Source organism: Tachyglossus aculeatus, chromosome Y2, assembly GCF_015852505.1.
Source record: "Tachyglossus aculeatus isolate mTacAcu1 chromosome Y2, mTacAcu1.pri, whole genome shotgun sequence".
In the NCBI taxonomy this organism is placed as follows: Eukaryota; Metazoa; Chordata; class Mammalia; order Monotremata; family Tachyglossidae; genus Tachyglossus; species Tachyglossus aculeatus.
In genome coordinates this window covers 3,173,805-3,187,894 of record NC_052094.1, presented here as the reverse complement: position 1 = coordinate 3,187,894, position 14,090 = coordinate 3,173,805, and the positions used below count along the sequence as shown (strand labels likewise).

The following is a 14,090-nucleotide window of genomic DNA, read 5'->3' as shown; positions in this document are numbered from 1 at the left end:
GATATTTATTGGTTGATTGATTTCTGTTTATGTCTGCCTCCCCCCTCCAGATTATAAGATCACTGTGGTCAAGGAATGTGTACATTTATTGTTAATTTGTACTCTCCTAAGTGCTTAGTACAGTGCTCTGCACACAGTAAGCACTCAATAAATGCCATGGAATGAATGAATGAAGGAGGGAGGGTGTGAGAGTTTTGATAAGTTTTGAAGGAATGGGGTCTGTTACACATGTGGAGTGGATGACACTTGGAGATACTGCCAGAAAGGGCGGGAAAGTTTAAGAGTTGGCTGGGAGGGGGAGGGATTGAGGAGAGGCAGGGATGATTTTAGAGAATGCACACCTGATGGTGTTAATTTTCTTAATAAAGTAGATGGCTGGGGCACTGGGGGCAAGGGATGGGGAGGGGTGGGGGGACAAAGGTCCTGAGGAAAGAGTTGAATGTTTGAACAGCTGGTGAAGACAATGGGCATGGGTGTCAATAAGGGAAGAGAAATAGCTTTGTCAGGCAGAGGATAGGGCAGAGTTAAAGCAAACAAAGATAAACTTGAAGTGGACAAAGTAGACCTGATATTTAGATTTTCCCCAGCAGCGTTTTGTGGTTCCAGCACAAGAGCGAAGGAGGTGGATTGATATGTGGGTTAAATGAAAGAGCAGAGTCAATAATACCAAAGTAAGGGCTTGTGAGATGGGAGCAAAGGGAAAGTCTGAGAGAGGACAGGGTTTGGGTGGAAGATAAGGAGCCCTGTTTTGGACATGTTATGTTTGAGGTGATGGGAGGACATCCAATTAGAGATGTCTTGAAGGCAGGAGGTGATGCAAACCTGGAGAGAGCACAGGAGGAAATCTAGATTGGGAATCATCTGCAAGGAGTTGGTAGTTGAAGCTGTGGGATCGAGTGAGTTCTCCAAGGGAATGCATGTAGATTGACAGTTAGGTTTAAAGAAAATAGAAGTTATATCCCAGTCCAGATTGGGGAAATCCCAACACAATTAAAGAGCTTTCATCAGCACCATAGAACATAACACTGTTAATGTATTCTGTTACCTTGATGGTAGGTTGTCCAGAATCAAAGAGGCTAGAATGGCTTTGGGCAGACTGCCAAACTGATTGTGGATCTAACATATGTGTGAGAATATCCATATATATTTAATATATATATACGTATATATACGTATTTGTCCCATGTGAAATATTAATCAATCAATCAATCAATCATATTTATTGAGCACTTACTGTGTGCAGAGCACTGTACTAAGCGCTTGGGAAGTACAAGTTGGCAACATATAGAGAGAGTCCCTACCCAATAGTGGGCTCACAGTCTAGAAGGGGGACACAGAGAACAAAACCAAACATACTAACAAAATAAAATAAATAGAATAGATATGTGCAAGTAAAATAAATCAATCAATAAATAGAATAATAAATATGTACAAACATATAAACATATATACAGGTGCAGTGGGGAAGGGAAGGAGGTAAGATGGGGCGGATGGAGAGGTGGACGAGGGGGAGAGGAAGGAAGGGGCTCAGAATGGGAAGGCCTCCTGGAGGAGGTGAGCTCTCAGCAGGGCCTTGAAGGGAGGAAGAGAGCTAGCTTGGAGGATGGGCAGAGGGAGGGCATTCCAGGCCCAGGGGATGACGTGGGCCGGGGGTCGATGGCGGGACAGGCGAGAACGAGGCACGGTGAGGAGATTAGTGGCAGAGGAGCGGAGGGTGCTGGCTGGGCTGTAGAATGAGAGAAGGGAGGTGAGGTAGGAAGGGGTGAGGTGATGGAGAGCCTTGAAGCCGAGGGTGAGGAGTTTCTGCCTGATGCGCAGATTGATTGGTAGCCACTGGAGATTTTTGAGGAGGGGAGTAACATGCCCAGAGCATTTCTGGACAAAGACAATCCGGGCAGCAGCATGAAGTATGGATTGAAATGGGGAGAGACACGAAGATGGGAGATGAGAGAGAGAGCTGATGCAGTAGTCCAGACGGGATAGGATGAGAGCTTGAATGAGCAGGGTAGCGGTTTGGATGGAGAGGAAAGGGCGGATCTTGGCAATGCTGCGGAGCTGAGACCCACAGGTTTTGGTGACAGCTTGGATATGAGGGGTGAACGAGAGAGCAGATTCGAGGATGACACCGAGGTTGTGGGCTTGTGAGACAGGAAGGATGGTAGTGCCGTCAACAGTGATGGGAAAGTCAGGGAGAGGGCAGGGTTTGGGAGGGAAGACAAGGAGTTCAGTCTTGGACATGTTGAGTTTTAGGTGGTGGGCAGACATCCAGATGGAGATGTCCTGAAGGCAAGAGGAGACGCGAGCCTGGAGGGTGGGGGAGAGAGCAGGGGCAGAGATGTAGATTTGGGTGTCATTGGCGTAGAGATGATAGTTGAAGCCGTGGTAGTGAATGAGGTCACCAAGGGAGTGACTGTAGTTCAAGAACAAAAGGGGACCAAGAACTGAACCTTAGGGAACCCCCACAGTAAGGGGATGGGAGGGGCAGGAGGAGCCTGCAAAAGAGACTGAGAATGATCTACCGGAAAGAGGGGAACCAGGAGAGAATGGAGTCTGTGAAGCCAAGGTTGGATAGCGTGTTGAGGAGAAGGGGGTGGTCCACAGTGTCGAAGACAGCTGAGAGGTCGAGGAGAATTAGGATAGAGTATGAGCCGTTGTATTTGGCAAGCAGGAGGTCATTAGTGACGTTTGAGAGGGCAGTTTCCATGGAATGTAGGGGATGGAAGCCAGACTGGAGGGGGTCGAGGAGAGAGTTGGTGTTGAGGAATTTGAGGCAGCGCGTGTAGACAACTCGTTCAAGGAGTTTGGAAAGGAATGGTAGGAGGGAGATGGGGCGATAACTAGAAGGTGAGGTGGGGTCATGAGAGGGTTTTTTTAGGATGGAAGAGACATGGGCATGTTTGAAGGCTGAGGGGAAGGAACCAGTGGAGAGTGAGCGGTTGAAGATGGAAGTTAAGGAGGGGAGAAGGTATGGAGCGAGAGATTTCATGAGATGAGAGGGAATGGGGTCAGAAGCACAGGTGGCCAGAGTAGCACTTGAGAAGAGGGAGGAGAGCTCCTCTGAGGATACTGCTGGGAAGGATGGGAGAGTAGCAGAGAATGTTGAGAGCCAGGGGGTTGGAGAAGGGGGCGGGGGAGTGACTTTGGGGAGGTCGGACCTGATGGATTTAATTTTGTTAATGAAGTAGGAGGCCAGATCGTTGGGGGTGAGGGAAGGAGAAGGGGGAGGAACCAGGGACCTGAGAAGGGAGTGGAATGTATGGAAATGCTGACGGGGATGATGGGCATGGGTTTCAATTAGGGAGAAGGAATAGTTTTGTCTGGCAGAGGAGAGGGCTGAGTTAAGGCAAGAAAGGATAAACTTGAAGTGAACGAGGTTGGCATGGTGTTTAGACTTTCACCAGCAGCGTTCGGCAGCTCAGGCATAAGAGTGAAGGAGGCAGACAGTGGCAGTGATCCAGGGCTGTGGGTTAGTGGTACGAGAGCGGCGAAGGGAAAGGGGAGCGAGTGAGTGTAGCTGAGTAGAAAGGGTAGAATTGAGAGTAGCAATCTGATCATCAAGAATGGCTAGAGAGGAGAGGGAGGCGAGGTGAGGTGTGAGGCGCTCAGAAAGATTAATGGGGTCAAGAGAGCGGAGATCTCTGTGAGGGAGTAATATGGATTTACAAGGGAAAGGAGTGTGAGTGAGGGGGCAGGTGAGAAGATTATGATCAGAAAGAGGGATTTCAGGGTTGGTGAGGGTGGACACAGTACAGCGGTAGGAGATAATGAGGTCAAGGGTATGACCAAGCTGGTGAGTGGATGAGGTGGGGTGGAGCAAGAGGTTGGCAGTGTCAAGGAGAGATAGAAGGCAGGCAGCAGAGGAGTCATCAGGGATATCCATGTGGATGTTGAAGTCTCCGAGGATCAGAGTGGACATGGAAAAGGAGAGAAGGAAGGTGAGGAAGGGGTCAAAATTGTTAAAGAAGTTGGAGGTGGGGCCCGGGCAAGGTAGATGATGGCTACAAGAATCTGGAGGGGGTGGTAGAGGCGAATAATGTGGGCTTCAAAGAAAGGGAAGGAAAAGGAAGGGGAAGGAGGGATAGTGCGAAAGCGACATTGTGGGGTGAGAAGGAAACTGACATCTCCTCCTTTTCCGGTGAGTGAAGAGTGAAGAGGCCTCCACTGGAGAGAGCAGCAGAAGAGACCGTGTTGTAAGGAGACAACCATGTTTCAGTTAGGGCAAGGAGGAGTAGAGAGCTGGAAAGGAATAGGTCCAGGATGAAAGGGATCTTACTTAAAACGGAGTGGGGGTTCCAGAGGCCACACTTGGCAGTAGCTGTAGCGGAAGGGGAAGGGTGCGAGGGGTGGGGAGGGTTTGGATTGGGATGAGTTGGCGGGGGCCTAGGTGTGGAGAGTGGGAAGAGGGGTGCAGATGGGAAAGGAGAACTGGGATGGGGTGGGGGCGGGGAGGAGGGGAGCGAGGGGGTTGGGAGGGAGGAGTGGAGGATTGGCGCTGGTACAGAGGGATCCTTGGTAGAGGGTGAGGGGGGAGAGGGAGGGAAAAAGCTGGGTGGGAGAGGGGAAGCAGAAGGTGAGGAATGGGAATGGCAGTTGGGAGCAAGGGAATTAAAAGTTCATGGTGAGGTCAGCAGGGTGAGTGACAGTACAGCAGGAGGTTAACAATTGAGATGCAGAAGCGATAAAACAGTAGCAATGATATAAATAGGCGATGGCATCACAGGGGGTAGTTAACGGTTAACAAGCTATGGCAATAATAAAATTGGCAGATAGTGACCTCACAGAGAGCAGATACAAACTATAATGTGCTGGAGTAGGATGGACCTGTTAAGGGGATCAGGGAGCAGAGTTCCTAGTTGTCTTCTTGGTTTGGAAGATCTGTTTTCTTTTGAATTTCCTGGACAAAATAGCTGGAAGAACAACTGTCGTTTCACTTGTTTCACTGTAGTGCTCCATTTACAAATTATTAATAACAAACAAACAACATTTAGCAACAGTGGTCCAGTTTAGACTGCAGCGCAGACATTCCACCCTCAATTTACGAAATCTGTAATCCAGAGCACTGTATTAAGAAGCACTTGGGCCCACAATAAAAATAGAAGACTGGGGACCTGTCCTTGGAGCTTGCAATTTGACTCCTCGAGTTTTAGTATTGAAATGAACTGTCTTCCCAGAAAATGTTAGTGTTTTATATGCTGTTGGCTTATCTACCCTGTAAAAAACAATGCTTCTGTTTCCCATCTACAGGCGTGAGCAGTTCATGAATGACTTTTTCATGCGATATTTTATCTCACAGAATTCCATTTTATAAATTGGGATGTGTTCCAAAGCCTCTAGAAAAAAAATTGAAATTCCTTTCTGGACTGTTTACCTACTGGACTCTCTTCCTTAATCTGCTTGGTTTTCCAAAAATATTCAAACATTTCTGGTCAACTGGATCATAAACCAAGGGAGGAATTATTCTCATGTCTAGGGTAAATCTAGAATTTGCATATTCTGGGCCTTCTTTAAAAAAATTGGCAATATGGCATAATTTGCTCCGTAAGCAGAGTTGAGTCCTACTTAAACTGTGAGCCCCATATAAACAGGAACTGTTTTCAACCTGATGAACTTGTGTCTACCCCAATGCTGAATACAGTGCTTGGCACCTAGTAAATGCTTATTTAGCAAGTACCGCAACTATTGTTGTTATTATCATTATCATAATTCTGCATTTACATTTTAGGCTTTTCTTTCACTTTTTATTACCTGGCTTAAACAATTCACATAGCCCTGAAGAAAACTCCCTGCTTTGAGCATTATTTTCTCGGGTCATTTTCTCTTCTAGCCCAATTTAGTAACCACAGAACATATTAAGTGAATTTTTTTCCTTTGTTAGCAACAGGAAATAAAACAAATGAACATTTTCATGAATGGATACTTCTTCCCTTTGGAAACTACTCCGAGTTCAGCAATTATGACTCATGAGCTCCTTCCCTTTTTTAACTTTAGTTCTTCTGAACTGATCTTTAAGGTATTGACTGTTAATTTAAGTTTTGGGGGCACATAGACTCTTTAATTCTTTATAATGCAAATCATTTCTGGTATTGAAAGCAGGAAAACTGGTGCAGTGTGCAAGAAAAGTTACTTAAGAAAGATCTGTTAAAAAATATGCAGGTAATTGTCCTTGATCCAGAAATACCACTGCATACTATGACTTGATAGAATATTGTTATTTCAAACTCTCTCCAGGTTCATCTACCATTTTGGATGCATTAGCCGCCAATGGAACAACCAATGTACAAACATCTGTTTCAGGTGTGACAGCCAGCAAAAGGAGGTTTATGGAGGACAGGAGAGACCAACCTTTCGACAAAAGGCTTCGTTTCAGTGTGCGACAGACCGAAAGTGCTTATCGATATAGAGACATTGTGGTTAGAAAGCAGGATGGCTTCACTCATATTTTATTATCAACAAAATCTTCAGAGAATAATTCCCTAAATCCAGAGGTAAGTTGTAATTGGTTCAAAGAGAGGTTTTAAAGAGCCAAATTATGTAGGATAGTGGAAAGTGCACAGGACTGAGAGTCAGTGGACCTGGGTTCTAATACTGACTCTGCCATCTACCTAGAGTTTGACCTCGGACAAGTTTTCTGTCCCTAATTTTCCTCGTCCATAATGTAGGGATGCAGTACCTGTTCGCCCTCCTCATTATATTATGAACCTCTTGTGGGACAGGAACTGGGTCTGATCTGCTGGTTATGTATCTACTTCAGCACTTATTACAGTACTTGGCGCATAGCATTAGTACATGCTATTATTATTAGTAGTAGTAGTAGTATCAAATGTATTTTTTAAGCACTTACAGTGTGTATAACACCATACTAAGCCCTGGGAGAAAATGCACAAGTGGGAATTAGACAGTCCATCTCTCTAGGGTGTGGGATTACTAATTAATTTGGGTGTGATCGGAAACTATTTTTCTTCTTTTTCTGCCTACCTGCCTTATTACTTTTGGTTATTAAATGATGAATTACAATCATCTATTTTCTTTTCTTTTATTATGATGGTGAGTTGCTAATAAAACCCTTCCTATTTCTAGAAATTTTCCTCAGTCTTCTAAGCTTGGTCTCCAGTGAGCCTTTCTGAGCTCAGTTGCCCCAATTTCTGCATGCCACAGAATTTGCATTACAAGATGGGTCCTCTAGCCAGTCAGTCATTTCAGGATGGAAACAGAGTGGCAGCAAGGGGGACATAAGTTTTGGCAAAGTGGGATTTTAAAGCACTACATAGTAACTGGTGCCTTCCTTAACATACCTGGTTTCTGGTCAGCCTTGGGCCCATACCCATGAACATAGCTCATAAAACAATATGCGGGGAGAAGCAGTGTGGCCTGGGAGTCAAAGGACTTGGGGGTCTGATCCCAGCTCCATCACTTGTCTGTCTTGTGACCACTACTTCTCTGGGTCTCTATTCCCTCATCTGCAAAATGGGAATTTAGTATCTGCTCTCCCTCCTACTTAGACTGTGAGCCCCATGTAGGACCTGGTTATCTGTTGTCTACCCTATCACTAAATGTAGTGTTTGTCACATAGTGACCCTTTAACAAATACCACAGTTGTTATTTTAAACACAGGAAGTCGTGAGACTGGGGCTTATCCATGTTTTTGAAAGGAGACTCAATGTTAGATACACCTGAACATTTTCAAGTAGTTACTTGTCCAACTAAAATAAAACTTTTCCATGGTTATATAATTTTACACATGAATGCTCCCTATAATTTTGGTTGGTACTGTGAACTTGGTGGCTTCAGTCATTTAAAATGGAAAGAAATAGAAGTAGTTACTTCTGTGGACTAGTTGCACCTGCCACCTCTTGTTCAAACTACAGAAGTACTTGTTTGTTATGAACCTTGGAATGGTCTGCCAAACATCTTCAGTGAAGGAATTGCACTGCTCACCTGTTGACCCACTTACAAAATGTCATTTTTTTTTTCTATTGGAGTAATGAAAATTGGCATGTAACTTACAAATGCTTAGAACCAAATCAGCAGTTTTAATCAAGATTCTACCCTTAAGAGAAATTTGAGAAATGTAAATATTTGCTTGTATATGTTAATTTCCAAAACTTTGGGTTCTTAGTTTTCATTCTTTCTAAATTTCAGGTAATGAAGGAAGTTCAAAGTGCACTGAATACAGCTGCTGCAGATGATAGTAAGCTTGTGTTACTCAGTGCGGTGGGTAGCGTCTTCTGCTGTGGTCTTGATTTCATTTATTTTATACGGCGTCTAACAGATGATAGAAAAAAAGAAAGCACTAAAATGGCAGAAGCCATTAGGTATGTAAAAGTAGCCATCATTCCTTCAAGTATGAAATGATTTTCTTGTGCCTGTTCATTTTTTAGTCTCGTTAGTGTGACTAATTAAGTTTCAAAATATTCATCTACCTAATGAATTAGTGTCCACTGAATGTGCCTTGAAGTGAAATTAATTAAAGCAGCAGACTTCTCTACTCCCTGGCATAAAATTATTTTACACTTTGGAGTTGTATAGCCATTTCTGATCCCAATCAATCAATCAATCGTATTTATTGAGCGCTTACTATGTGCAGAGCACTGTACTAAGCGCTTGGGAAGTACAAATTGGCATCACATAGAGACAGTCCCTACCCGATAGTGGGCTCACAGTCTAAAAGGGGGAGACAGAGAACAGAACCAAACATACCAACAAAATAAAATAAGTAGGATAGAAATGTACAAGTAAAATAAATAAATAAATAAATAAACAGAGTAATAAATATGTACAACCATATATACATATATACAGGTGCTGTGGGGAGGGGAAGGCGGTAAGGCGGGGGGATGGAGAGGGGGACGAGGGGGAGAGGAAAGAAGGGGCTCAATCTGGGAAGGCCTCCTGGAGGAGGTGAGCTCTCAGCAGGGCCTTGAAGGGAGGAAGAGAGCTAGCTTGGCGGATGGGCAGAGGGAGGGCATTCCAGGCCCGGGGGATGACGTGGGCCGGGGGTCGATGGCGGGACAGGCGAGAGCGAGGTACAGTGAGGAGATTAGTGGTGGAGGAGCGGAGGGTGCGGGCTGGGCAGTAGAAGGAGAGAAGGGAGGTGAGGTAGGAGGGGGCGAGGTGATGGAGAGCCTTGAAGCCCAGGGTGAGGAGTCTCTGCCTGATGCGCAGATTGATCGGTAGCCATTGGAGGTTTTTGAGGAGGGGAGTGATATGTCCAGAGCGTTTCTGGACAAAGATAATCCGGGCAGCAGCATGAAGTATGGATTGAAGTGGAGAGAGACACGAGGATGGGAGATCAGAGAGAAGGCTAGTGCAGTAGTCCAGACGGGATTGGATGAGAGCTTGAATTAGCAGGGTAGCGGTTTGGATGGAGAGGAAAGGGCGGATCTTGGCAATGTTGCGGAGCTGAGACCGGCAGGTTTTGGTGACGGCTTGGATGTGAGGGGTGAATGAGAGAGCGGAGTCGAGGATGACACCAAGGTTGCGGGCTTGTGAGACGGGAAGGATGGTAGTGCCATCAACAGAGATGGGAAAGTCAGGGAGAGGACAAGGTTTGGGAGGGAAGACAAGGAGCTCAGTCTTCGACATGTTGAGCTTTAGGTGGCGGGCGGACATCCAGATGGAGATGTCCTGAAGGCAGGAGGAGATGCGAGCCTGGAGGGAGGGGGAGAGAGCAGGGGCAGAGATGTAGATCTGGGTGTCATCAGCGTAGAGGTGATAGTTGAAGCCGTGGGAGCGAATGAGGTCACCAAGGGAGTGAGTGTAGATTGAGAACAGAAGGGGACCAAGCACTGAACCTTGGGGAACTCCCACAGTAAGAGGATGGGAGGGGGAGGAGGAGCCTGCAAAAGAGACTGAGAAAGAACGACCGGAGAGATAAGAGGAGAACCAGGAGAGGACGGAGTCTGTGAAGCCAAGGTCAGATAACGTGTTGAGGAGAAGGGGGTGGTCCACAGTGTCAAAGGCAGCTGAGAGGTCGAGGAGGATTAGGACAGAGTATGAGCCGTTGGATTTGGCAAGCAGGAGGTCATTGGTGACCTTTGAGAGCGCAGTTTCCGTGGAATGAAGGGGACGGAAGCCAGACTGGAGGGGGTCGAGGAGAGAGTTGTTGTTGAGGAATTCTAGGCAGCGCGTGTAGACAACTCATTCAAGGAGTTTGGAAAGGAATGGTAGGAGGGATATGGGACGATAACTAGAAGGTGAGGTGGGGTCAAGAGAGGGTTTTTTTAGGATGGGAGAGACATGGGCATGTTTGAAGGCAGAGGGGAAGGAACCAGTGGAGAGTGAGCGGTTGAAGATGGAAGTTAAGGAGGGGAGAAGGGATGGAGCGAGAGATTTCATAAGATGAGAGGGAATGGGGTCAGAAGCACAGGTGGCCGGAGTAGCACTTGAGAGGAGGGAGGAGAGTTCCTCTGAGGATACCACTGGGAAGGATGGGAGAGTAGCAGAGAATGTTGAGAGCCGGGGGGTTGGAGAAAGGGGGGAAGAGACTCCCAGGCTGACTCTATGGAGTATTTAGTTGTGCTGTTCTAAATGGTATGTTTAGCTTGGTCCAAAATTTGTGTCTCTTTACTCTCTCATGGCAGGTGTCATTAATTTGCCTACAGATGAATTCCATTGTCAGCACTTTCATGGGGACGTACTGTTTCTCAAAGTGTCACATAAACCAGCTTAGACATTGAATACTATTTCATTTTGTTTTTATTTTTTTATTGGAGAAACAGGTAATTGCATGGGTCTTCCAGATATTCCAAATGTGGAAACCATTGTCAGACACAGAATTCAGGCTGAATTTTTATTAAACATAATTGCTTAAAATGTTCCTGCCACTTTACTAAGGGGTTAATAATATACTCTTACTGCATTGCTTAACTTTTCTGTCAGTTGTTGGTCAGGTTGTCGCATCCCATGGTACCATGACATGCCAATGCAAACATTTTCCCCAATCATTGGAACCGCAATAAATAAAAGTGTCAACACACATTTTCCTTATTTTACTTATATAAAAATCACAATCCATAGTCTGAGCAAGCTCCTTATAGTTAACAGAATGTTGTATCCTTGTGGGTTATCCTGCGAGAAAATGAATAACTCATTTTCCCAGGCCACAGTCTTATTTTCATAATCTTTATGATAAGACTTACTGAGAAACAATTTGTCTATCTTCATCTTGTCTTCTTTGATGTGTGTGAGTCCTTAAGAGTGAAAAAACTGTTGACTCCAGTAAGGAAGGTATGTAAGATGGGGAGGTTAGCACAGCTACGGATTTCTCCCTTTAGGCAGGTTTTACAGAATTTGTTCTACTTGGACATCTTTGTCTCAAAACACACTGTCTTCAAAGATTTGCAGTGAGCTATGTGCTTACCAGTTCTCCTTTAAAATTTAAAAAGAGTAAATGTACTTGCACACTGAAGTTTGTCCATTTTCTCTGAAGTCTTCTCCAGTTTTCTTCCTTTTCGTTTGTGCCTAAAATCATTTAGGTGGTGTCTGACTTAACTCTTCACAGTGCTGAAATGAGAATGTCATTAACTTAGCTATTCTAGCAGTAGAAAACCAGAGAGAGAGAGAGCATGGACTAATGGAGGAGATTTAAAGTGAGCTTAATTGATGGAGTGGGTCTTTGTTTTCCTGGAGAGTTGACCAAGTTACCACTTAGGAAGTGATATTTGGGAAAACTCACCTGCTTCTGAAGGGCAGAGTCGCCAATATCTTTTTAATTAACCCACTCATTCAAACTGACAAAAAGACCAGCAATCTGATCTTTTTTCTTCTCCAAAGACCAGAGGGCTCCACTGGACTAACTTGACCCTCCAGATTACAAGAGAGGATAATTAACTTCCAAAGAAATCTCTCCTGCTCTCTGTTGAGTATAATCAAGTGGTTTCATTCATGAAGATGAAAATTGTAATCCTGGACCAGGATTATTGAAAATTTTTAAAGTAGGTGGTTTTAGTGCAGAGTTTTTGAAAGGTGGAAGAAAAATCAACAAAGCATTGGCTCACATTAAGCCAAAATATGAGAACACTGGAATGGAAGAGGTAAACAGTGAAATTTAATCATGAAACTACAGGGCAAATGCGACTTTGTGGTGAGTGAGCTTTTAGCTCAGATTATGGAGAGCCATGAAGGGGGAGGAGGAGGAGAGTAACCAAAGTTTGTTTTTTTGGCTTCTGATCTTTCCTTCTCATTCTTTCTCCCTCTGTGTGATGCTTTTGACTCTTCCCTCACCTCGGGTGATAGGCACCACTGAGTGTCAAAAATGTCAGTGCTTCCCATACCTTAAACAAAAGAATAAGTGTAAGCAAGGTGAAATGAGCAAACTAACATTTTACCAGCAAAGTTATTCATAACATGTGTTTGCTTGACTTATCCATGATGAGCTTTACAAACTAAATTTCTCCATTGCATTTTGGAATCTGGACCTATAAAACCCAAATTGGTGAGAGATAAATAAAGAAATTGGAGTGGATGTTTTTATTCTGCCTGACTTCATTCTGATGAAGTTCATCTCCCAGGTATGAAGTGGTGCTTGGAAAGGGACCAAGACCCCTAGAATAAATCCCTGCATCCCTCCTGAAGCACTGAGAGATTCTAACATCACAGGGCTCTTGCTGTTACAGAAATTGGAGATTATCCAAAGGATATTACCACATATTTCCTGGAAGGTTCAAAAATGAGATTATTTGTTGGCAACTGTTCTCACTTGGATAATGTTTGCATCATAGCACTGCAGATGATCCCCTTCAGAATGTGAGTGCATAGACTCTGTTCAGAAAACACCACTTGTTTTGGATAGTAAAGAGGGTATGAGGTAGGAAGGTGGGCACCTGAGCTCTGATGCCAGCTGTGCCACTAGCCTATTCGGTAATCTCGGACAAGTCACCCAGCCTCCCAGCACCCCAGTTTCCTTATTTGTAAAATGAAAAATAACTTCTTTCCACATCTCTTATATTGTGAGCCCTTTATGGGGCCAATTTCATTATCAAGTTTCTACTCCAGTGCTTAGCCCAGTGCTTGGCACCTAGTTTGTGCATAATAATAATAATAATGGGTTTTCAAGCAAGAGATGACCTTACTTCCTGTTACCCGTCATCATTTGGAAAAGGTTATATGGTAAAGGAAATGAAATTCCAAGAAATTCTTCTGGCGTCCTTTATATCTCTAAGATTTACCCATTTTAGAGGTAGAGTATTCTGCTCTTTTCCATTTTAAGAAGTAGGGAATAAAAAGTGTATGCTTGTGACTGTTTCAACATTTCTCTGGTGTTACCCTAATGACCTCTGATGGTGTCTTTGCATTGTAAGCATTCATCTACCCTCTGTATAACTGAGAAGCAGTTTCAGCAGTTGCCTTTTCAAGAGTGGCCCAAGAACAGCACAGAGCAGTTATTTCAATGTGCCATTGACCCAGAATGCTCTGGGGGCATCAGAAATGAAACAGTTTAGTGAAGACTGTTTACATTTATCTCAAGAGCCTATTTCTAAGATTGTCTGTCTCTCTTAGTATCATGACATCATTAAAACCCAGTATAATCTTTCGAACAATGCCTTGGGCATTCTCATTCAGGAATCCTCTGTGAAAATGAAGATCCATGTGAATGAGTTAATTCTCTCTGAATGAAAAGATCGTGAATATTGAAGGAAATTTGAAGGAAGCATAACTCAAACAGGCTGTACTGTCAGCTACTGAAGAATTTAGCTGAAATACACAAAATTTGGAATCTAGCGACCAGCCACAGTGGCCCTGCTAACTTGGCTAAAAGAGTGAGAGAAAGAACTAGTTAAGGCATGTTAGGCTTTGAGTCTCCTGACGAATTTTTGGCTAACCAGAGTTAGTCAGTTGTGTATACCGTGTAAAGTGAGTTCCTGCTGCAGCATAAAATTAATGTGCAGAAGAGTCCAACTGATGAATGTGATTTTCTGTGTTGTTGGTGACCACTGGATTTGGAATCCAAAATAAATAGCCTTATTTCATCTCTCATTTGATCAAGGATTACCTGTGCCTAAAAGAAACCACCTTATATTAAGGGATTTGCATTTCTTTTCTTGTAGAATTCATTCGCTGCCATGGTTTCAATTACCATCCATCTCTATGCA

At 44.2% G+C, this 14,090-nt stretch overlaps 1 protein-coding gene across 1 annotated transcript in view; it reads left to right on the top strand.

The window, feature by feature from the left end:
- LOC119946676 (chromodomain Y-like protein) overlaps positions 1-14,090 on the top strand; it is a 174,404-nt gene that overhangs the window by 135,208 nt on the left and 25,106 nt on the right. The window contains exons 3-4 of the mRNA XM_038768092.1: positions 6,229-6,485; positions 8,140-8,312. Coding sequence (XP_038624020.1) covers positions 6,229-6,485; positions 8,140-8,312 — 430 coding nt within the window. The remainder of the gene's footprint in view (positions 1-6,228; positions 6,486-8,139; positions 8,313-14,090) is intronic.